Source organism: Choloepus didactylus, chromosome 6 (genome assembly GCF_015220235.1).
Source record: "Choloepus didactylus isolate mChoDid1 chromosome 6, mChoDid1.pri, whole genome shotgun sequence".
Lineage (NCBI taxonomy): Eukaryota > Metazoa > Chordata > Mammalia > Pilosa > Megalonychidae > Choloepus > Choloepus didactylus.
Genome location: NC_051312.1, coordinates 68,017,131 through 68,042,890, shown reverse-complemented (window position 1 = coordinate 68,042,890; position 25,760 = coordinate 68,017,131). Strand labels below are relative to the sequence as shown.

General features: G+C 37.8%; 1 protein-coding gene across 1 annotated transcript in view; it reads right to left on the bottom strand.

Annotated features, from left to right (window-relative positions):
- The window catches only part of BTBD10 (BTB domain containing 10), a 210,319-nt gene that overhangs the window by 130,728 nt on the left and 53,831 nt on the right, over nt 1–25,760 (bottom strand). Inside the window, 2 exon segments of the mRNA XM_037839913.1 lie at nt 17,661–17,676; nt 17,679–17,817. Coding sequence (XP_037695841.1) covers nt 17,661–17,676; nt 17,679–17,760 — 98 coding nt within the window. The 5' untranslated portion in view covers nt 17,761–17,817.

The following is a 25,760-nucleotide window of genomic DNA, read 5'->3' as shown; positions in this document are numbered from 1 at the left end:
GAAAAGTAAAACTTTCATTATCTGCAGAGAATTTGATCCTATATTTGGAAAATCTAGAGAAGCAGACAACAAAGCTACTTGAGCTAATAAATTCAACAAAGTGGCAGCATACAAGATGAATGAGCAAAAATAGTAATGTTTCTATAACTAGAAATGACGTAAGAAAAGAGGCAATCAAGAAAAACATTCCATTCACAATAGCAACTAAAAGAATCAAACAATTAGGAATATATTTAACCTAGGATGTAAAATCCTACACAGAGGAAACTACAAAAATTGCTAAAAGAAATCAAAGAGGACCTAAATAGATGGAAAGATATTCAGTGTTCATGGATGGGAAGGCTAAATGCTAAGACTTCAATTCTACCCAATTGTTCTAAAGATTCAAAGCAATACCAATTAAAATTCCAACAACCTACTTTGCAGACTTGGAAAAGCTAGTTATCAAATTTTTTTGGAAGAGAAAAGGGCCTTGAATTGCCAAAAAACACCCTAAAAAGAAAAACAAACTGGGAAGGTTTACACTTCCTCACTTTAAAGCCTACTATAAAGACACACTGTTCAAAACAGCATTGTACTGGCACAAAGATAGACATATTGACCAATGGAACAGAATTAAGAGTTGGAAATAGACCCCCATATCTGCAGTCACTTGATATTTAACAAGCTCCCAAATCCACTGAAATGGGGCAAAGCAGTCTCTTCAACAAATGGGGCTTGGAGAACTGGATGTCCACATCAAACAGAATTAAAGAGGACCCCTACCTTATGCCCTATACAAAAATTAACTCAAAGTGGATCAAACATATAAGAGCCAGTAACAAAAATCTCTTAGAAGAAAATATAGGGAAACATCTTCAAGACCCCTATAATAGGTGGTAACTTCTTAGACCTTACAACCACCACACAAGCAATGAAAGAAAAAAATAGTTAAATGGGAACTCCTCAAAATCAAAAACTTCTGTGACTCAAAGGACTTTGTCAACAAGGTGAAGAGGCAGCCAACTCAATGGGAGAAAATACCTGGAAACCATATATCTGATAAGGGACTAATATTCAATATATATAAAGAAATCTTACAACTCTATGAAAAAAATAAAAGAAACCCAATTATAAAATGGGCAAAACATATGAACAGACATTTTTCTGAAGAGGAAATACAAATGGCTAAAAAGCACATGGAAGAGGTGGGGCAACATGGCAGCATACAGAGGTGTGGAATTTAGTTAGTCCTCCAAAACAACTAGTACACAGCCAGAAACAAACAATAAATAGTTTGAAACAACTGTTGGGGGACATCCGTGACTGGACACACATCATACACCAGCCTGAACTGGATGGAATGGCTGAGATCGCAGCATAGAATCATAAGTAAAGCTCCCCAAACTGTGGAGCTGGCGCCCCTCCCCCACCAACATGGCAGGCTGAGCTGAAATACTTTCCTATGGGGAAAAAAAGCAGATTACCTGGAGTGAGGGAAAGTAAATCAACCAAGCTCCAATTGTGGTCTTAATCAACAAATTCGGACTACTGAATATAAGCTGCAAACACAGATAAATCTGGAGAAAGCAGGAAAGGAACCTGAGGTTCCTCCTGGCAGAGAGGAGGGAGGGCTGGTCGAAAAAAAATACATAAATAAATAAAAACAGAGGATTTTGGAGACAACTGTGCTTAGAATACTGGGAAACGGCTCAGTCCCAAGAAAAGGGTGACAGAAAATCAGGTATCAATACCAGCTGATGGGTGAAACTGGGGATCTGGGGACTGGCCCTGGAAAGGGGCTTTCTATCTACTTCCTTTTTTCTCCCTCTCATTCTAAGTACCTCATTAGAAAAAGTCTCAAGCATTTTCAATTCTCAGCCCTAACACAGGCAAGGGTAGAATTAACAGAGTCAGAGAGACAAAGTAGGAATAAGATAACTCTCAAAAGAATGTATCTTCCCTAAGAAAAGGGGGGCAGGATCCAGCTCAAATGGATGCCCTCCCTCACAGATTTCAGACCCCAGGGTCTGGGAGGCTTGGGAGGTGGGGAGGTAGGACATAGAAACAACTTAAGCTGGCTTCTGACACTCTCAGCCCCTGGACTGGATGGACAGGGTCGACTGAGAATTAAAGGGACCACACCTCTTTACACCAATGGGGAGCTGTGGGCTGACAAGCGCCACCTGCTTGACAGGACAGGAAAAGCTCAGAGTTTAGAGGCCTCACAGGAAAGTATGACAATCTTCTGGGTCTCACCCTCAGGGAAACCTGATATTGAATACAGTCTCCTCATGAGACCTGGGCCCATCTGGTCTGGGAAAATCTGATTGGGGTAATCAAAGAAACTAGATGCCTAGACAACAAAAAATTACAAATCACAGTAGGAAAAATGAAGATATGGCCAAAGGAGCAAACTTACAATTCAACTGAGAAACAGGGATTGAAACAACTAATTATTAATCAAACAAATCTCCTAAATCAATTCAAAAATCAAATCAATGAGTTGAGGGAAGATAAGGCAAAAGAGATGAAGGATAGAAAGGAGACATTGGGCAAACATAAGGAAGAACTTGAAAGTTTTAAAAAACAAGCAGCAGAACTTACGGGAATGAAAGGCACAATACAAGAGATGAAAAACACACTGGAGACATACAATAGCAGATTTGAAGAGGCAGAAGAGAAGATTCATGAAATAGAGCAAAGGACATCTGAAATCCTATATACAAAAGAATAGATAGGGAAAAGAATGGAAAAATATGAGCAGCGTCTCAGGGAACTGAATGGCAACATGAAGCAAATGAATGTACAGGTCATGGGTGACCCAGAAGGAGAAGAGAAGGGAAAGGGGGCAGAAACAATAATGGAGGGAGTAACTACTGAAAAATTCCCATCTCTTATGAAAGACATAAAATTATAGATCCAAGAAGTGCAGCATACCCCAAACAGAATAGATCCAAATAGACGTTCACCAAGACACTTAATAATCAGATTATCAAATGTCAAAGGCAAAGAGAGAATTCTAAATGCAGCAAGAGAAAAGTGATCCATCACATACAAGGGAAGCTCAATAAGACTATGTGTGGATTCAGTAGTAACCATGGAGGCGAGAAGGCAGTGGTATGATATATTCAAGATACTGAAAGAGACAAACTGCCAACCAAGAATCCTATATCCAGCAAAACTGTCTTTCAAAAGTGAGGGGGAATTTAAAGTATTCTCAGTCAGACACTGAGAGAGTTTGTGAAAAAGACACCTGCTCTACAGGAAATACTAAAGGAAGCACTACAGGCAAACAGGAAAAGACAGGAGAGAGGTTTGGAACACAAATACTGGGTGATGGTAGAACAATAATGTAAGTACACTTAACAGAGATGACTGTGAGTACATTTGGAAGAGGAAGATTAGGGACATGTAGGACACTGGAAGGAAAGATAGAAGAGAAAGACTGGGACTGTATAACTTAGTGAAACCTAGAGTGGTCAATTATTGTGATTAAATGTGCAAATGTTTTTACATGAGGGAAAACAAATGTCAACTTTGCAAGATGTTAAAAATGGGGTGGTAATGGGGAAAAAATACAATCAATGCAAACTAGAGCCCAACAGCAACACTGTAATATGCTTCCATTAATTGTAACAAAAAGAATATACCAAAGCAAAATGTGTATAAGACAGGGATATAAAGGAGGGGTACAGGAATCTTGGCATTGGTGGTGGTGTCTGACATTTTTTTTCTATTTCATTTTAATTTTATTTTTTCTTTTGCTGGTTTTTAGCTGTCACTTTTTTTCCTTTCTTTTTCTTTTTACTTTTCTCATCTCCTCCTCTTTCTTTGTGGAAGAAATGGAAATGTCCTTATATAGATAGTGGAGGTGAATGCATAACTATGTGATTATACAGGAAATCATTGACTTTACTCAGGATGGAATATATGATATGTGAATAAAACTGTCTAAAAAATAAACAGAGGGATACAAGTGCTGGAGAAAATGTGGATAAAGGGATGTACCTAATAACTGTTGGTGGGGAAGTAGAATGGTACAGCCCATCTGGAGGGCAGTATGGTGGTTCCTCAGGAAGCTAAGTATGGGGTTTCCATATGGTCCTGCAACTTAGTTACTGGGTATATACTTGTAATAACTGAAAAGAGGGACACAAATGGACATTTGCACAGTGGAGTTTATGGTGTCAGTGTTCATGATTGGCACTGAATGGAGGTGGCCTAAGGGTACATGAACTGATGAATGGAATGGCGAACTGTGGTGTATACACACAATGGAACATTGAGCTGCTACAAGAAGGAATGAAGTTGTGAGGTTAATGGACATTGAGAACAGTACACTGAGTGAAATAAACCAGAAATGAAAAGAAAAACTTAATGGCTAAATAATATGGAATAACTATAATGTGTAAATGCTGAGAATTGAGTGTGAAAGTATAGGTTATCAGGCAAAAGCTTACTGTATAGGTAAGACTGTAAGCTCTCACAGCAGTTAAGTATATTCCTGAGTTTTAATGGTTATTTCTATATTCTGAGATGCTGAGCTTTTTGTGTATAACCTAGTTGGTCCCTGGAACTTCGGGTATCTATGTGACACCTGAGACTCAGAGCCAGAGTCCGTTAGCTATGAATGTCAGCATTACCCCATACAGCAAATGTTAAGGAGTCTGAAAAAAATAGATCAGACTTCAGTTAGAGGTATGAACAAAATGGACTTGGTTAGTACTAAGATAAATCAGACTAAAGGGTAAAGGACGATAGTGACAGTGTTTTTAAAACTTCAACCTCTGTGTGAGACCAAAGGAAGAGATATATATTAGGTGCAAAATCTATTTTTTGTAACACACTATTTAATTTAACTTGCATGGTCAGTTTACTGAAAGAACACAATTACATGGAACTTTGAATAAGGAGTGAAATCTGATTGGTTTGTACAGGTTAGTGTGAAGCCCCAATACATCCCACAGTAATTTGGGCAGAGGATAAAAATGTATTTGCAAAGCGCCCTTGAGGGACTGAGGGAAAATGTGGAAATTATATTAAATTTCCCCACCTGGGGAATTAATGATATTCTCACAAGCAGTAGGGGCTACCAATTTAGAAGGCCGAGCCCTTGCATCTTGCCCTTATGAAGTTTGTTACTACATAGGAGAGGCTAAGCCTACTTAAAATTGTGCCTAAGAGTCATCCCCAGAGACCCTCTTTTGTTGGTCAGATACGCCCTCTCTTTTTCAGTCAACTCTGCAGGTAAACTCACTGCCCTCCCCCACTATGTGGGACATGACTCCCAGGGCTGTAAATCGCACTGGCAATGTGGGACATGACTTGCAGGAATAAGCTTGGCCTTGGCATCGTGAGATTCAGAAATCCTTCCTGGACCAAAAGGGGGAAAAGAGATGAAACAGTGGCTGAGAGATCTCAGTGGCTGACAGATCTCAAATAGAGTTGAGAGGTCACTCTGGAAGTTATTCTTATGCATTAAATAGATATCCCTTTTTAATTTTTAGTGTATTTGAATAGCTAGAAGGAAATACCTGAAACTGTTGAACTGCAACCCAGTAGCCTTGATTCTTGAAGATAACTGAATAACTACATAGCTTACGCTGTGTGACCATGTGATTTTGAAAACTTTGGATAAAATCCCTTTATCCGGTGTATGCACAGATGAGTAGAAAAATAAGGACAAAAAGTAAATGAATAATAGGGAGGGATGGGGGGTATGGGATGTTTTGGGCATTCCTTTTTACTTTAACTTTTATTCTTATTCTTTTTTTGTGTGTGGTAATGAAAGTGGTCAAAAATTGTGGTGATGAATGCACAACTATATGATGGTACTGTGAACAACTGATTGTATACTGTGGATGATTGTATGGTATGTGAATATATCTCAATAAAATTGAATTTAAAAAAAAAACACATGAAAACATGTTCATCTTCATTAGCTATTAGGGAAATGCAAATCAAAACCACAATGAGATAACATCTCACACCAATAAGAATGGCTACCATTAAACAAACAGGAAACTACAACTGCTGGAGAGCATGTTGAGAAACTGGAACTCTTATTCACTGCTAGTGGGAATGTATAATGGTATAGCTGCTGTGAAAGACAGTTTAGTGGTTCCTCAGAAAACTAAATACCAAGTTGCCCTATGGCCCAGCAATTCTGCTCATCGGTATATACCCAGAAGATCTGAAAGCAGTGACACGAACATACATTTGCACACCAGTGTTCATAGTGGATTTATTTACAATTGCCAAAAGAAGGAAACAATCCAAGTGTTCTTCAACAGACGAACAGGAAAAAAAAATGTGGTATAGTCATACAATGGAATATTATGTGGCAGTAAGAAAGAATGAGGTCCTGAAACATGTGACAACTTGGAACAACCTAGAGGACATAATGCTGAGTGAAATAAGTCAGACACAAAAGAGAAATTATATGATATCACTAATATGAACCCCCTGAATAATGTAAAATCCGAGTCTTAAATTGTAAAATATAGGGGAACTAGAGATAGACAGAAGCTAGAGAAGGGGGAATGATTACCTATTATGTCAAGACTTGCTAACGAGGTTGAACTTAAAGGTATGGGAACGGACAGAGTGATGCTAGTTTGTTAATAGTATTATAAGTATCAGTGCCGTATTGAAGGCGAACATGACTAAAAGGGGTTGTTTAAAGTCATATATCTCACAGGTTAGCATTACTAATATAATAAGTTCTTACATGATCTACTTCAAAGGTATGACATTTGTACCAACAGTTAACAACAGAGTAGTATATGGGAAAAACTACCTATTTCATACTATGGACTATATTTAATAGGAACACCTTATAAGTACCAAACCAATACCAGGGGTAAATAATTGCAGGGGAGATAAAAGTTGTGGGATGCTTGGGGTTGTGATAATCGTCTAAAACTGAGAGTGATGATGATTGTACAACTAAGTGAGGATAATGGGAGACACTGTTTATTTTGGAAAGAATATATGCTATGTGAAATTAGGGATGCCCTACTTAATAAATCAAGCCCTCAATCTTGAGGCTTGCTCTTATGAAACTTACTTCTGTAAAGGGGATTCTAAGTCTACCTACAATTATGCCTAAGAGTCACATCCAGAGAACTTCTTTTGTTGCTCAGTGGTGGCCTCTGTCTCGTTCTAAGCCCAACTCTGTAAATAAATTCATTACCTTCCCTGCTACGTGGGAGATGATTCCCAGGGGTGTGAGTCTCCCTGGCAATGTGGGACATGACTCCCAGGAATGAGCCTAGCCCTGGCATCACAGCATTGAGAATGCCTTCTTGACCAAAGGGGGAAAAGAAATGTAACAAAATATGGTTTCAGTGGCTAAGAGATTTCAAATAGGGTTGAGAGGCTACCCTGGAAGTAACTCTTATGCCAGCCTCAGCTAGATACTGCAAATTGCCACACTAAACAAGCATATTCCCAAAAATCCTAAAGAATACCAAGGTCTTTATCTGAGAGTCTATAAAAGTTTCATTCACTAAGTTTATTTTTCAGAGAATTAAAATCTACAGATTTTCCTATGCCAGATAAATTCTAAAATACAGATGCACCAGTCTCTTCAAGATAATCAACCAGCTGCATTCCCCTTCCCCATAATACGAAAATGTTTTTCAATATGAACAAGTCAGAGTGGTCACTGCCTAGATATCCCTGAAGATTGAGACAGTATTCAAATGAGCAGGAAGAAGAGCAACAGAGAAGATAGGACTTAACAAAGGATTATGACTACTGAAACATTATACAGATGATTTATTTAGTATCTGGTATATTAGAAGAACTGGAAGGAAATAAGTAAAACTGTGGAACTGTAACCCATACCATAGTTTGAAATTTGCTCTACAACTACTTGTCAAACCATACTATGAAAGTTATCACTTTTCTGTATATATTTCACATTAAAAAAACATTTAAGTTTTTTAAAAACATATAATTTGTAACCAGTACAAAGAAAAAAAAGGCAGGAGGACAGAGAAGTACAGGAATAATCAATGTGTATGTTATTGACGTTAAGTTGGTATGGCCAGCTGATTTTTGACAAAGGTGCCAAGTCCACTCAATTGAGAAAGAATAATCTCTTCAACAAATAGTGTTAGGAAAACTGGATCTCCACATGCAAAAGAATGAAGGTGGACCACTACCTCAAACCATATACAAAATTCAACCCAAAATGGATCACACACCTAAATATAAGAACCAGAACTATAAAACTTCTAGAAGAAATATAAGGAAGCATGTTCAGGACCTTGGGTTAGGCAATGGTTTCTTGAGACTTTACACCCAAAGCACAAGCAAGAAAAAAAAAAAAAAGATAAATGGGACCTCATCAAAATTAAAAACTTGCACATTAAAGGACTTTTTCATGAAAATAAAATGAAAACCTACACAATGGGAGAAAAGATTTGGAAACTATATATCTGGTAAGTGTTTACAGGAACACTCATTCATTGTTGGTGGGAACATAAAATGGTGCCGCTACAGTGGAAGACAGTCTGCCACTTTCTCAGAAAGTTAAGTATAGAATTACATATTACCCAGCAATCCCACTTCCAGGTATATACCCCAAAGAATTGAAAGCAGGAACTGGAATACATATTTGCACACTGATGTCTAGAGCAGCATTATTCACAATTGCCAAAAGAAGGAAGCAACTCAAGTATCCACAAACCAATTAATGTATAAACAAAATGTGGTATATACATACAATGGAATATTATTTCGCTGTAAAAAGGAATGAAGTTCTGATAGATGCAACAACATGGATGAACCTTGAAGGCATCATGTTAAGTGAAATAAACAAATACTGTTTGATCTCACTGTTATGAAATAATTAGAATAAGCAAACTCATTGATTCACAAAGTAGAATATGGGTTACCAGCAGCTGGGTTAGGGGTAGGGAATAATGAGTTAAATTATAGTTTCTATTTGAGATGTTGAAAAAGTTTTGGTAATGGAAAGTGGTGATGGTACCACAACATTGTGCATTTAATTAACAGAGCTGAATTATTTGTTTGTATGTGGTTAAAAGGGTAAATTTTAGGTTGTATTTAGATTACTAGAATAAAAATAATAATGATAAAACCATAGGACTGTGCAACACAAACATGGAAATCAGTGTAAACTATAAACAACAGTTAATGTACTTTTATAAAAATATTCTTTCATCAATTGTAACAAATGTACCATACTAAAGCAAGGTGTTAGTAATAAGGAGGTACATCAGAACTCTGTATTTTATGCAACCTCTCTCATAAAATATATTTATTAGGAAATAAAACTCCTTAGCCAGAGGGTCACTTCTCTCCCAGGAAAACAACTAGAGATCAGGCAGAAACTGTCAGCAACAATGAATGTGGGACTCTGGCAATCAGGGTAAGGGCTCTATAATACCCTGCGAAGTGCAGGACAAAGAGACAGGGATGCTACAGTGAGAGAACATGAGTAACTCCCTCAGACCCAGCTCCTGGCATCCGTCCCCCACTCTCAGGGAAGAAAGCATCCAGTTCACCAGTCTCTGGAGGGCAGGCAGCTCCAAACTGAACAGGCAGCAGAGGTACACCCTCCCAAGAACAGGGTAGGACATAATCTTGCACTGTGCCAGCTTTTGGCCCAGGATTCTGCACTGCTGGGACCACCAGCAGATTAAACTTGCCCCACCCGGTTTGGCAACACCATTGTCTGGAGACGGCAGGGAGCTAAGAAAAGCTCTCCCTTCTGAGAGCTGAGGGGAACAAGTTGCCAAAGATCACCATCTGCTAGCAGGTGAGGAAAGTGAACCTCTGGGAAGATATCTAAAAGGCTTTTGGCGGGAGAGGGACATATGCTGGGCAGGCCATGAAAGGGAATAGAATGGTGAATAGAATAGAATTAAAGTTTAAGCATCTTTACTTGACCTTCTCCCTGGGGCCCTGTGGAGCTGGTTTGCATCCCCTTGGTAGGTCCCTGGCCCAGCTCTGGTTGAGTGATACTGATGAACCAAGTGTCAAGGAAGAGCATTAACACAAATCCAAGAAACAACGAAAGCTGTGACAAGAGAGAGAATCTGAACTTCAGAGTAAACTCACCATGATAATCCAATGCCTTAGTCAGCAAAAAATAATAAACCATATGAAGAAACAGGAAGATTTGGCCCAGTCAAATGAACAAATCAAAATATCAGAGTAAATACAGAATCTGGAACAACTAATCAAAGATGTTCACACAAACCTCCTAAACAAATTCAAAGAAATGGCTAAAGAGATAAAGGATTTTAAGAAGACACTGGATGAGCATAAAGAATTTGAAAGCATACAAAGAAAAATAACAGATCTTATGGGAACGAAAGGCACAATAAATGAAATTTAAAATACACCAGTGGCACACAACGGCAGATTTGAACAGACAGAAGAAAGGATCAGCAAACTAGAAGCCAGAGTATCCGAATTCAAACAACAAAAGAACAGACAGAGAAAAGAATGGGGAAAATTGAGTAAGGTCTCTAGGAACTGATACACAATACAAAGGACATGAACATTCATATCAAAGATTTGTATCAGGGTGTCCCAGAAGGAGAAGAGTAGGGAAAATGGACAAAAGGAATATTTGAGGAAACAACTGCTGAGAATTTCCCAACTCTTATGAAAGGCAGTGATGTCCAGGTCAAAGAAACACAACATACCACAAACTGAATAAATGTGAATGGACCTACTCCAAGACACGTACCAATCAAGATGTTAACTGCGAAAGATAAAGAGAGAATTCAGAAAGCAGCAATAGAAATGCAATCCATCATGTGAAAGGGATGCCCATTAAGAATACATGTGGATTACTCATCAGAAACCATGAGGGTGAGAAGGCGGTAGTATGATAAATTGATTACTGAAAATGAAAAAATGCCAGCCAGGAATTCACTAACCGGCAAAGCAGTCCTTCAAAAATTAGGGAGAGTTTAAGACATTCACAGATAAGCAGAAGCCGAGAGAGTTTGTTAACAAGAGACCTGCCCTACAAGAAATAGTAAAAGGAGTTCTGCAGGTTGAAAGGAAAGAATAGGAGAGAGAGGCTTGGATGAGAGTGCGGAAATGAAGATTACAAGAAAGGGCAACTAAAAGGGTAAAAAGACAGACAAAAATAAGATACGACATGTAAAAGACAAATGATAAAATGGTTGAAGTAAATACTGCCTTTACCTTAATATTGAATGTCAATGAATTAAACTCCTACTCAGAAGATACAGACTGGCAGAATGGATAAAAACTATGAGACATCTATGTATTCTCTACAAGAGACTCACCTTAGACCAAAGGATAAAAATAGGTTGAAAGCGAAAGGCTGGAAAAAGACATTCCATGTAAACAATATCCAAAAAAAGCTGGGGCAGCTATACTAATATCAGACAAAAGAGACATCAAATGCAAAACTGTTGTAAGAGACAAAGAAGGGCATAAAATACTAATGAAAAGGGCAATACATCAAGAAGAAATAACAATCATAAATATATATGCACCTAGCCGGGGTGCCCCAAAATACATGAGGCAAACACTGGCAAAACTGAAGGGAGATCTACATGTATGGACAATAATAGTTGGACACTTCAGTACACCACTCAAAACAACAGACAGAACATCTAGACAGAGGATAAGAAAACAGAGAACTTGAATAATTTGATAAATAAACTAGGCTTAAAAGACATAGATATTCTCCTCAAGTTCTCATAGATCGTTCTCCAGGACAGACCACATGTTGGGTCACAAAACAAGTCTTGATAATTTTAAAAAGAATGAAATTACACAAAGCACTTTCTCTGATGATAATGAATGTTGGTGGAAATCAACAACAGTTAGAGGACTGGAAAATGCACAAATATCTGGAGGTTAAAAATACACATTTAAACAATACACGTTTAAACAATCAGTGGTTCAAAGAAGAATTTGCAAGAGAAATCAGTAAATATCTCGAGACATATGAAAATGAGAACAAAACATATCAAAACTTATGGGATGTAGCAAAGGCAGTGTTGAGAGGGAAATTTATAGCCCTAAATACCTACATTAAAAAGGAAGAAAGAGAGAAAATAAAAGAACTAACTACACACCTGGAGAAACAAGAAAAAGAACCAAAAAAAAACAATCAGAAAGCAAGCAGATGGAAAGAAATAACAAAGACTAGAGCAGAAATAAACTAAATTGAGAACAAAAAAAAAAACAGAATCAAAAAAACCAAAAGTTGGTTGAGAAGATCAACAAAACTGGCAAGCCCTTAGCTAGACTGACAAAGAAAAAGAGAGAAGATGCAAATAACTAAGATGAGAAATGAAAAGGGGACAATACTACTGACACCCATAGAAATAAAAAAGATCATAAGAGGATACTATGAACAACTGTCCACCAACAAACTAGACAACTTGGATGAAATGAACAACTATCTAGAAACACACAAACAACCCACAGATTCCAGAAGAAATAGAAGATCTCAACAAACTAATCACAAGCAAAGAGATTGAAAGAACCATCAAATCCTCCCAAAAAAGAAAAGCCCAGGACCAGATGGCTTCACAGGTGAATTCTACCAATCATTCCAAGAAGAATAAATACAAATCCTGCACAAACTCGCCAGAAAACTGAAGAGGAAGGAATGCTACCTAACTCATTCAATGAAGCCAACATTTTCTAATACCAAAGCCAGATAAAGATACTACAAGAAAGGAATACAGACGAATCTCTCAAATGAATACAGATGCAAAAATCCTCAACAAAATACCTGTAAATCAAATCCAACAGCACATTAAAAAATTATACACTATCATCAAGGAGGTTTTCTCTCAGGTATGTAAGGTGGTTCAACACAAGAAAATCAATGTTATACACCACATTAACAAACTGAAGGAGAAGAACCACATGATCATCTCATTCGATGGAGGAAAGGTATTTAACAAAATCCAGCATCCTTTCTTGATAAAAACACTTTGAAAGATAGGAATAGAAGGAAACTTCCTCAACATGATAAACGGCATATATGAAAAACCCACAGCTAACATCATACTCAGTCGTGAAGGACTGAAAGCTTTCCCTCTAAGACTCTAAGACTGGGAACAAGACTGTTATTCATCATTGTACCAGAAGTTCTAGCTAGAGCAATTAGGCAAGAAAGAGAAATAAAAGGCATGCAAATCAGAAAGGAAGAAGTAAAACTTTCAATATTTGCAGATGACATGATCTTATATCTAGAAAGTTCTGAAAAACCTACAAAAGAGCTACTAGAGCTAATAAATAAGTTCAGCAAAGTGGCAGAATACAAGATTAATTCACAAAAATCAGTAGTGTTTCTATACACAATAGTGTGCAATGTGATGAGGAAATCAGAGAAAAAATTTCATTTACAATTGCAACTAAAAGAACCAAATACCCAGGAATAAACTTAACCAAGGATGAAAAGACCTGTATTCAGAAAACTGCAAAGCACTGCTAAAACAAATCAGAGAAAATTCAAATAAATAGAAGGACATTCTGTGTTCATGGGTTGGAAGACCAAATATTGTTAAGATGCCAATCCTGCCCAAATTGACTTACAGACTCAATGCAATCCCAGTCAAAATTCCAATGGCCTACTTTGCAGAAATGGAAAAGCCAATTAGCAAATTTATTTGGAAGGGTAAGGGGCCCCGAATAGCTAAAAACATCATGTCAAAGAAGAATGAAGTTGGAGGACTCAGACTTTCTGACTTTAAAGCATACTACAAAGCTAAAGTGATAAAAACAGCATGGTGTTGGCATAAAGATAGACATATTGACCAATGGAATAGAATTGAGAGTTCTGAAACAGACCCTCACATCTATAGTCAACTAATTTTTGACAAGGCTGCCACGTCCACACAACTGGGACAGAGCAGTCTCTTCAACAAATGGTACTAGGGGAAATGGATATTCACATCCAAGAGAATGAAAGAGGACCCTATCTTACACCTTGTAAAAATTTAACTCAAGATGGATAAGACCTAAATATAAGAGCTAGGACCACAAAATTCCTAGAAGAAAATGTAGGGAAGCATTTTCAAGATCTTGTGGTAGGAAGTGGTTTCTTAGATCTTACACCCAAAGCACAAGCAATGAAAGAAAAAATAAATGGGACCTCCTCAAAATTAAATACTTTTGTGCTTTAAAGGACTCTGTCAAAAAGGTGCAAAGGCAGCCTACTCAATGGGAGACAATATCTGGAAACTCCATATCCGATGAAGGTTTAATTTCTAGGATATATAAAGAGATCTTCCAACTCCACAATGAAAAGACAAATAACCCAATTAAAAAATGGGCAAAAGAGGATACACAAATGACTAAAAAGCACATGAAAATACGTTCAACATTTCTAGCTATTAGGGAAATGCAAATTAAACTACGAGATATTTTACAGCTACTGAAATGGCCACTATTACACAAACAGAAAACTGTAAGCACTGGAGAGGATGTGGAGAAATGGGAACACTTACTTATTCACTGTTGGTGGGAATGTAGAATGGTGCAGCTGCTGTGGAAGCCAGTTTGGTAGTTGCTGTGTGCCATATGATCCAGCAATTCCGCTGTGCTGGTTTGAATCTATTACATACCCCAGGAAAGCCATGTTCTTTTAATCCAATCATGTGGGGACAGACTTATTGTGAATAGGATCTTTTGATTAGATTATATCCATGGAAATGTGACCCCACCCATTCAAGGTGGGTCTTAATTAGTTTACTGTAGTCCTTAAGAGAGCCAACACAGACAAAGACGCTTAGGGAGAAAACACCCAAGGGCATTTTGTAGTCAGCCATTGAAACCAACCAGGAGAGACGCTAAGAGATGAAATCCAGAATTTGCCCCAGAGAAGTTAAGAGAGGACCCCCAGATACTTAGAGAGAAATGCACTGTGAGAAGCAAACAAGGACGCACAGGAGCTGAGAAAGAAAAGCTAAGACAGAAGCTTAGCTTTTGGAGAAAGCAACAGAACCAGAAGCTAAACCCTGAGAAAGGCCCAGCAGACTCTAGCCTTTCCATGTGGCAGAGGAACACCAGATGCCATCAGCCTTTCTTCAGAAAAAGTATCATCATATTGATGCCTTAACTGGGACATTTTCATGGCTTTAGAACTGTATATTTGTGAACTAATAAACCCCCATGGTAAAAGCCAATCCATTTCTGGCATTTTGCATTCCGGCAGCTTTAGCAAGCCAGAACACCCACTAACAGGTATATACTTAGAAGAACTGAAAGAAGGGATGCGAACAGACATTTGCACACCAATGTTCACAGTGGCATTATTTACAATTGCCCAAAGATGGAAACAACTCAGGTGGCCATCAACCATTGAATGGATAAACAAAATGTGGTATATACAAAGGATGGAATATTATGCAGCTGTAAGAAGAAATGAAGTCATAATGCATGTGACTACATGGATGAACCTTGAGGGCATTATGTTGAGTGAAATAAGTCAGACAAAAAAGGACAAATATTGTATGAGGTCACTAATTTGAACTAAATATAACTAGAATACATAGGTCTACAAAATAGGTCATCAGAAGACAGAATGAGGGCAGAGAATAGGGAGCTGATAATTTGTGCAGAGTATGTAACAAGGTTGATTGTAAATATTTGGAAATGGATGGAGGTGATGGAAGCACATTATAGTGAGTATAACTAAAAGCAATGCTATGTGGGTGCAAATGTGGTTGAAAGGGAAAGTTTAGGGTCATGTATGTCACTAGAGGGAAAGCCAGAGGATGAAACATGGGACTGTATAACATAGTATACCCTCTTCAGGGTGAAAATGTTCTAGGATCAATTGTGGTGATGTATGCACAATTCTGTGAATACATCAGAAGACAGTGTACACTTTAGATGGATTGTATGGTATGTGAACTTATTTCAATAAAACTGCTTTAAAAACAACCTCTTACCCAATTAATTTACTATCTTAATTTGAAAAATTCTAAATCAATTAAAATACTAAATTAATTTTTTAAATGTGAATACCTTAATTCAAAAAATGAAAACTAGTTTTTTCTTTAATTACCCTAAGTCATATGTTCCAAAGTACACGGAGACAACAGGTTCTTTAAGTAAGCTATTCTTCAATGAGGCAATTTTCCACTAATGAGGCTAAAATTAGTTCATTCAAAAGATTTAATGGTCTTCCCATTTAAAAAAAAAAAAAATCCATTTATTGGGATTTATCTATTTCTCTTCAGTGTTTTTCACTCAAACAGTCCTAAACACTGCTGCAGTTTCCCTGGAAACAATAGCACCAAAGAGTTACTGATGCTACAGATATCAATAAAAGCTGACATTTGTAATAAAACAAGTAATGTTAGTTTTTAAAATTTTCTCATTGTAAGCATGTAGCTTATATAAAGCAAATGATGGCTTATTTTCACCCTGGTCACCTCATTATATAACTCATTATATAATTAGCAGAAGGAAATAGCAAGAAGGAGGGATAACATATAACTAGCTTGAAAAAATATATTCAACACAATAGAACTACAGCTTCCAAATTAATGTCATAAAACCAATAACTCTTTAATCTCAAACAGAAGATAATTATCTGTGTAATAAAAGAGGAGAAGGACACTCCATACAGAACAAATGAACCAACAAACAAAAAACCACTCATGCCATTTGGCATGTATTTATAAATTAATAATGTCAACTTAACTATCATCATTTTGGACCTCACCACATTAACAGTCCACAATAAAGGTGGGTCTCTTGCCAAGAGAGTTAAAAAATACTGTCACTTGTATTTTCTAGCTATAGAATATTGTTTAAAAGTGCCCATTTTCCTTTAAAGTTACAAAAAGGATCTCAGTATCTTTTTAAAAGGAGATAGTATTAGCAGTGATCAGGAGGATTTTACATTCAAGTAAGTTAAATGTTCATTAATTTCCCCTAAGTAATATTCACAAAGCAAAATCCTCTGTGAAAATATGCTTACACACCTGTAATATCTGAGGCTTATGAGCTGTCAATTAATACACAAAAATATCAGAACATAAAGTGCTCTAAATGGGATGTCCTTCATTCAGTCACACAGCACAAAATGAAAGCTTTTAGAATAATATATATGAAAAAAATAAAAATAATATATAAATTGGCTGAAACTTTTGAAATGAATTTCATTTAATGCTTCAAACTTTTTAAAATAACCATTAAACTCAACCAAGAGGGTCAGCCCAGAAAGATTAAGTTTTCCATTAGGATCAGGATGACAAAACAATATAAATACATTCTACATAGTTAAAAATGTAGGGAGTTAAATACTAACATAAACCTGTAAATTATCATATGTAATCTGCATACACAACATATTTAGAACAGTAAATAAATTTCTATTACAAAGTTTTAAATATAAAGAACTAAACTGAATTGCCGAAGTCTCAATTAAATCATGGGTCCAATAAAGGAGATTTTAAAATTATTTAGAGACAGAAATAAAAATTGAAATAAATACAAATAAAGGAAAATTAAAAAGAAAGAAATCTTTCTTTAAAAGTTATTTAAGGAAAACGAAACATTTCTGGGTACTTTGTAAACCATCCCTATCATCTGACAGGACCCTGCCACAATCAAATACAGCAGTCTTTATAATCAGTTTATCAGAGTTTTGATATGTGATGAAATACGTATTTTCTACCTACCTTGAATGTTTATAAGTTTACGAGGTCTACTATGCAATTTCCGATCCCAATTCTCTGGATCACTGGAGTTACTGTCATAAGGATGAGGCCGTCCTGCCATCCCACTTCAAGCTTCCTCACACTACTGCTCTGAAAGCACACATGTAGCACCTACAACCTACATAAAAGAGTAGTGTTGACCTTTAAATGTATTCCATGCAGAATAAAATAGTCACAGAATTTTATATATTTTATCATATTGTTGTGACATATTTTTTAAAGTGATAAACAGATTACTAAATACTTGACATACAAAATGCCACATACTGTATTAAAATAATAAATATCAGAAGTCTTTTAAGGCACCTTTCATTTGATTCTTCATTAAAATTACCACCCAAATATAACAGTTTAATAGTGTGCTGTTTATATTAGTAAAAGAACAATTGCACACTAGGTACCTCATGTTTCCAAACACTGAATATAGTACTAAAAGGGCAAAAAAAACAATTCCATAAAATCACTATTTTAGACGACTGGAATACATTGGACTATATTTCTTAATAACTAAAGGAAAAGTTTAAGATGCTTATAAAGCATCTAGTACCACCAAATAACAGTTATTTTTTTTAACATAAATAAGAATTTTAGTTGCTCAAAAAATGAAAGTATATGAACCTGATGCTTCCCTACAGTGTAATTACCACAAAAATGTTGTACCAATACAATTCATATACTGAATGACTTTTCATATATGAGGCTGTGACTTTGATTTCCACTACAGTCACATGAAAATATAAGAAAACTCACTGCAATAGCTTTGCAGAAAACCTGAACTAAACACTTAAAGCATTGTCATTATCCAATTCAATATTCACAATCACCTTGCAAGGTAGGCATTATACAAATTATACAAGCCCCATATAGAAAACAGGTTTCAGAAACCTGTTGAGGTTGGATCATTACTGTTCTTCATAGGTTTGCTGTATTCAGAACAATTACACTGAAGTCAGAGTACACAGTGAAATGGCCTCTCTTCAGAGTAAACAGCATATGACCACCAATGTCTTTCTTTTCAAATTCATGTAAAAAAATGCCTTTGCTTTTCCCAAGAACATATGCAGAGCCCGTGTTGTACTAAGATGGACAAAAGCATTTCAACTCCAAGAATGCACAGGTGAACTTGATGAGAAAAGACTGTCATGTGCAACTCTAGGAAAATCCCACTTGAGAAAACCAGCAATTTGCAGTGATTTAGTACTCACTGCATTCAGTACAAGCAAATTCAGTACCATCTCAGAATTTTAGTAACTATGCCAAAGGTTGCAATGCCGATAAATGGCAGATTTATGTGCAGAATATAAAGCCTCAATTTTGAGAATGGTTCAGACTAGAGTGTTTTGTTTGGGAACAGCAGTTCAGGTTCAACTTTTAGAGACAGCAAATGCCAAATGAAGTTAAACAATCTGAACAAAGTTATTAAATAGGTTGACCTAGAGCCCAGATTCCTGGTACACACTCCTATGTGCTTTCTCTATACTTTCCCAATGGTGCATTTCATGGAGAAAAGTGTGTGTGTGTGGGGGGGGGGGGGGGTGTGCCAAAAAAAAAAAAAAAAAAACGAAATCCCCAAAATGGGAATGTTATGCCTTGTTGAATTTTATCAGGTATTCCAGTACAGTTTCACAAAGAATGACAAAGATAAATTCATTGCAATTGTGAGTTCATATCAGAACTCAGTAGAAGAAATGTTTTCATTTTAGAGAAATGGTTACTTACTGCCTTCTTTCCAAAAACAGTTGAAAATCTTATAGCGAAAGTACATTTTAATATAATGAATATATAAATAATTAGGTTGATCATTGAGTGAAATAAAAATAATAGAAAAAGAACAGGAGAAGGGAGAAAGTTGCACAATGGCTAATTCTAATTCATAAGCAAAAGTCACAGTTTATTTGCTGAATTCTCGTGCAAATGGAAACTTATTTTCTTAAGGGCCACTGAATCAAATAAAATCAATCAGGTATTAGATGAACAAAAAAAATCAAATTATTTTGATAACAAAAATCTCATCTCATCTGAGTTTTAAATAAAAATAAAAAATATTCACTACAAGAAACTTAAAAACTTCAATTCTATATTATAGCCACTTTTCTGTATCAAAAAGAAGTGGCAGAAAAGAAGAAAAGGAAGAAAGAACAAATCAGAGAGACAAAGAAGAAAAACAGAAAAATGTGGTCACTAAGGAAAGACACAAAAGTTATAAAGAATAGTAGGGGAAAAAATCAGTAAGGAGAGAAAATAAAGATATAGAGAAGCTTAGCAGGTTCTGAAGAATGAGATTTAGAGAAACTTTCTTCTTATTCTACAGGTTCTCTAAAAAGTTACTTCAGGGATTAACATTTCTTTACAGAACCACTCTGTCTACTCTTCACCCATAACTGCCATACTCCCCTCTGAACAGGACAGCCATAAGTTTCCACTAAGAAGCAGTGACCAAAATAATACAACTCCAAGAAATAGATATGATAAATTCAGCTTCAGATTTTCTGCCACTATTACAGTGGGTGACATGCACCTAGCAACAAGGGTATACCAGTATGTCTTCCTAATCAATCCTACTGAAATCAATGAACATATATTTTACAGCAAGCCACAAGAAAGTAAAGAATGTTCAGACGAAAGCAATCAAAAAGTCATTTGGAAAGTCATATCCACATTTCATTTGTCACTAAAACTTGAATATAACCATGAGAAATATTTCTTCCCACACCTTTTTCCCAACAGCCATAGGGACGTATGTAAAATTCAAGTTGAGAAATTTGGAAAAAACATGCCTTGTGTTCGCTTACAAATGCTACTACAGATGTCATCAACACTGCAACATAAACAGCTACTGAAAACTCCTCTCCAGAGATTCAACGAAAAAAAAACAATTCTGTATTGTTTGAAACTCTGGAGGAGGATCTAGACTGATGAAGGACCCTGCAGATGTCAAACTGAAGAAAGAGAAGAGATATCAGGTAGGAATCTTCCATCCCAGACCAGCCAGTCCTTTCCCTGCCCCTCACTTGGTCTCCTTGTGGGAGAGGCACAGCATCAGCAGACAGGAACCCTCCCACCACAACACAGATTTTTAAATCTCTCACAGCAGTGAGACATACCTCACTGTTTGAAAACCTGGGGGACAGAGAACGACATTTCAAGGCCCAGGCCAGTGAGGGACAAAGAGATTGAGAAAATGTGGACAGAGACTGTGTTTCCAGCCCTGGGTCTGAAAGCCCTTCCCCCACCCTTGAGGGAAGCAGCAGCCAGCAGCCATTTCCTTGCCTTTGGGACAGCTAGGGTACTGGGTCAGCTGAGGGTGTCCTCTGCCACAGGTGTAGCCCCACATCAAGCCAGATTTTGGCTGGCAAAGTGAGGGCATAGGAATCCCGCAGTTTCAGCTCACCTGTGTGCTTGGAGGCAAAGCAGCCTCTGAGGATGATTAAGTTACTGAAGAACGCCATCTGCTGGACTGCCCAGAAAGTGCAAGGGAAACAGAGTACCACTGGAAGCCAGCAGATCTCTATTAACCACACACAGTGAACTTGCTGGGGTGCCCAGTGCCTACCTCCCATCCCTGTGGCAGGCCACGGCTGGGTGCCTGGAGGGCAGAGCCAATCTAACAAATGGCCGGAGAAAGAAATAAAGAGATCAAAGAAAACCAACAAGAAAACCTAAAGCAAAAGAGAGAAAACAACCTCCAGAAAAAACTCATCAAGAAAACTAGGTGCCTAGACAGCAAAAAATCATGAGCCAAACCAGGAAACACGAAGATATGGCTGAGTCAAAGGAAGAAACTAACATCTCAAAAGAGATTCAAGAGGTGAAACAACTAATTAAAGATGTTCAAACAAATCTCCAATCAATGACTGAAAGAAAACGTGACAAAAGAGATGAAGGATATAAAGAAGATACTGGTGATCATAAGGAACAATCTGTAAGCTTGAAAAAACAAATGGCAGAACTATGGGAAAGAAAGGCACTAGAAGAGATGAGAAACACAATGGAGACAGGCTTGGAGAGGCAGAAGAGAGGATTACAGAACTGGAGGACAGGACATCTGAAATCCTACAGACAAAAGAACATATAGGGACAACAATGGAAAAATATGAGCAGGAGCTCAGGGAACTGAAGGACAACATGAAGCGCATGAATATACGTGTTACAGTTGTCCCAGAAGGAGAAGAAAAGGGAAAAGGGACAGAAAGAATAAGAGAGGAAATAATCAATGAAAATTTTCCAACTCTTATGAAAGAAATAAAATTACAGGTCCCAAGAAGCACAGCGTACCCCAAACAGAACTTATCCAGATAGACCTACTCCAAGACACTTACTCATCAGATTTTTCAAATGTCAAAGACAAAGAGACAATTCTGAAAGCAACAAGAGAAAAGCAATCCATTACATACAAGGGAAGCTCAATAAGACTAAGTGCAGGAGAAACTAAGATGGCGGCTAGGTGAGACAGGGCGAAAAAAACCGCCTCCATGAAAAACACTAGCTAAAACCAGAAAGTGACCCAGAATACCAGTTACAGTGATGCGCCAGCTGGACGAGGGCTCCTAGTTCCAGAGGCACCATATACTTGGTGAAACCGGGAGTCTGCATTCTGAAACGAGTGAGTAAGCTGGCTGGAAGACCTGCAGCCATGCGGCAGTCTGGGGAAGCCAGGGTTCGACGTTTGAAGACCGGCTGGCTCTTTTTTTAAAAAAAAAAGGCGGGGGGAACCCAGCAGTGGCTGCAGCTGCAGTAGTGTGAACCACGCAGTAAAACACAGCAAGAGGGGGCTGGGCTGGCCTCTCCGTGTCTGGCCAGGAAGATAGCCCACTGCAGATACCCTTGGGTCCGCAGGAATGGAGGGGGGAGCCGGAAGCAGAAAGAAATCCCGCAGCTAGCAGCTGGCCCCCCGGAGGGCTGGATAAACTCCTGCCCGGGGCCGTGCCCACAGCCCAGAGCCCTGCCAGTTGTCCTGGAGCTGGGAAGGAGGAACTGTGCGAGGAGGAGGGGATTGAGACGCCCCATTTGGCCATTTTTGCTTCAGGCTGAGAGCGCGCCGCTGCATGCCTGGCAGCCCAGGGCTTCCCTTGAGAGACGGCGCATACTGATGACGTAGCACGACATTCCCTCGGCTGAGCTCCTGGAGGATCGCGGCTGGGAGGGGGACCCGCTCGGAGAACCCAGGGATGCCACGCCAAGTCCGGTGGTTTGTGGGTCAGGGAGAGAGAGGGTCTGGGGCTAAATTGAAATGAAGGCTTAGACTCTTGAAGTGGCCTTGAATCTCCAGGAACCTGGGGGATTTGATCATTAAAACTGCCCTTCCTCCCTGGCCACCCACACACATGCCCCACATTCAGGGCGGATGGCTCCAGCAACACACCCAAACTGAGTTCTCCAACTGAACCCCACAAGAAACATTTCCCCACATACTGTGGGAACAAGACTGAGAACTAACTTGAGGGATATAGGTGACTCACAGACACCATCTGCTGGTTAGTTAGAGAAAGTGTACATCACCAAACTGTGTTTCTGAAAAATTAGATCAATATTCTTTTTTTTTTTTTTTAACAACTTGAAAGAACCCTATCAAGCAAAACAAATGACAAGAGGCCAAAAACAACAGAAAATCTTAATGCATATGATAAAACCAGATGATATGGCAAATCCAACTCCAAACACACAAATCAAGATTTCGGAAGACACACTGTGTCTTAATCGCACAATTAATCAAAGAACTACAATCGAGGAATGAAAACATGGCAAAGGATTTAAAGGACATCAAGAAGAACATGACCCAGGATATAAGCCGCATAAAGAAGACCCTAGAAGAGCATAAAGAAGACACTGCAAGAGTAAATAAAAAAATAGAAGATCTTATGGAAATAAAAAAAACTGTTAGCCAAATTAAAAAGACTCTGGATATTCACAATACAAGACTAGAGGAAGATGAACAACATCTCAGTGTCCTAGAAGTCCACAGAACAGAAAATGAAAGAACAAAAGAAAGAATGGAGGAAAAAATCGAAAAAATTGAAATGGATCTCAGGGATATGATAAATAAAAATAAAACGTCCAAACTTAAGACTAATTGTGTCCAGAAGGGGAAGAGAAGGGTAAAGGTCTAGAAAGAGTATTCAAAGAAATTGTTGGGGAAAACTTCCCCAACCTTATACACAATATAAATACACAAAGCATAAATGCCCAGCAAACTCCAAATAGAATAAATCCTAATAAACCCACTACAAGACATATTCTGATCAGACTCTCAAATACTGAAGGGAAAAGGCAAGTTCTGAAAGCAGCAAGAGAAAAGCAATTCACCACATACAAAGGAAACAACATAAGACTAAGTAGTGACTACTCAGGCAGCCCACATGGAGGCAGAAGGCAGGGCAATGACATATTTAAAATTCTCAGAGACAAAAATTTCCAACCAAGAATACTTTATCCAGCAAAACTCTCCTTCAAATTTGAGGGAGAGCTTAAATTTTTCACAGACAAACAAATGCTGAGAGACTTTGCCAATAAAAGACCTGCCCTACTTCAGATTCTAAAGGGAGCCCTACCAACAGAGAAACAAAGAAAGGAGAAAGAGATATAGAGAATTTTAACAGACATATATAGTACCTTACATCCCAAATCACCAGGGCATTCATTTTTCTCTAGTGATCACAGATCTTTCTCCAGAAGGGACCATAAGCTGGGACATAAAACAAGCCTCAAGAAATTAAAAAAAAAAAAAAAAAAATTGAATATACTCAAAGCACATTCTCCAACCACAATGGAATACAAATAGAAGTCAATAATTTTTGAACTGTAACTCCACTATTTACTTCCTACATGATATAAAATACACAAACTCTAATGACAAATCAGTGGTTTTGAACTCAATGTAAAATATGTAATTTTAGACAACTATATAAAGGTGGGGGAATGAAGGAGTATAGGGACATAGTTTATGTGTCATATTGAAGTGAAGGTGGTATCAAAGAAAAACAAGATTGATACGGATTTAAGAGGTTAATTTCAAGCCCCACAGTAAACACAAAGAAATTAACAGAGAATATAACCATAGAGATGAAAAGTAGAGTTTGGGTTAAGAGAAATGGGGGAAGGGGCAATGGGGAGTTAAGAAATGAGTGTAGGGTTGCTGTCTGAGGTGAAGGGAAATTTCTAGTAATGGATGGTGGGAAAGAGCAGTAGAGCATTCCCACTAATGGAAGGCTAGGGAGGAGGTGGAATGGGAAGATTTAGGCAGTATAGATGTTTCCACAACTGAAAAAAAAAAAAAAAAGTCTAAATAGATGACAATTGAATGCCAAGAATGAACTTGGAGGGGATTGGAGGACAGAGGACAGGTGGCTCAAAGGGACACAGTTGAGACATGAGGAAAAGGAAATATAAAATGTAAGCTTTGTATCATTGTTGAATCTCCTGTACTTCTTAGCTGCGCTTAATGGAATTGCATAAAAGAATGTTCTTGTTCATGGGAAGTGTATATGTGAATTATAGTGTATGTTCAAGGATGTGTGCAGCTAACTCTCATATGTTCAGAAGACAGAGAAATATATGATGGATGACAGATAGGGAAGGAGGGAGGGAAAGAAATAGCAATGTGACAGCATGTTAAAGTTGGAGGATTGAGCTATCGGGGGATGGGGGTCAGGGTATGATGGAAATCTGTGTATGGGGTTAGCATTGTTTTTGCAACTGTTCCTATAACTTTGAATTTATTTCGAAAAAAAAAAAAAAGAGTAAGTGCAGATTTCTCAGCAGGAACCATGGAGGTGAGAAGGCAGTGCTATGACATGTTCAAGATACTGAAAGAGACAAACTGCCAACCAAGAATCCTATCTCCAACAAAACTGTCCTTCAAAAATGAGGCAGTAGAGTAGGAATATATTGGAAGTAAAGTAGTTATTTTAGGTTAAAACAAAAAATGAGGGAGAGTTTAAAATATTTACTGATAAACAGACACTGAAAGAGTTCATGAACAGAAGACCTCTCTACAAGAAATATTAAAGAGAGTGCTATGGACATATAAGAAAAGACAGGAGAGGGAGGTTTGGAGAAGAGTAT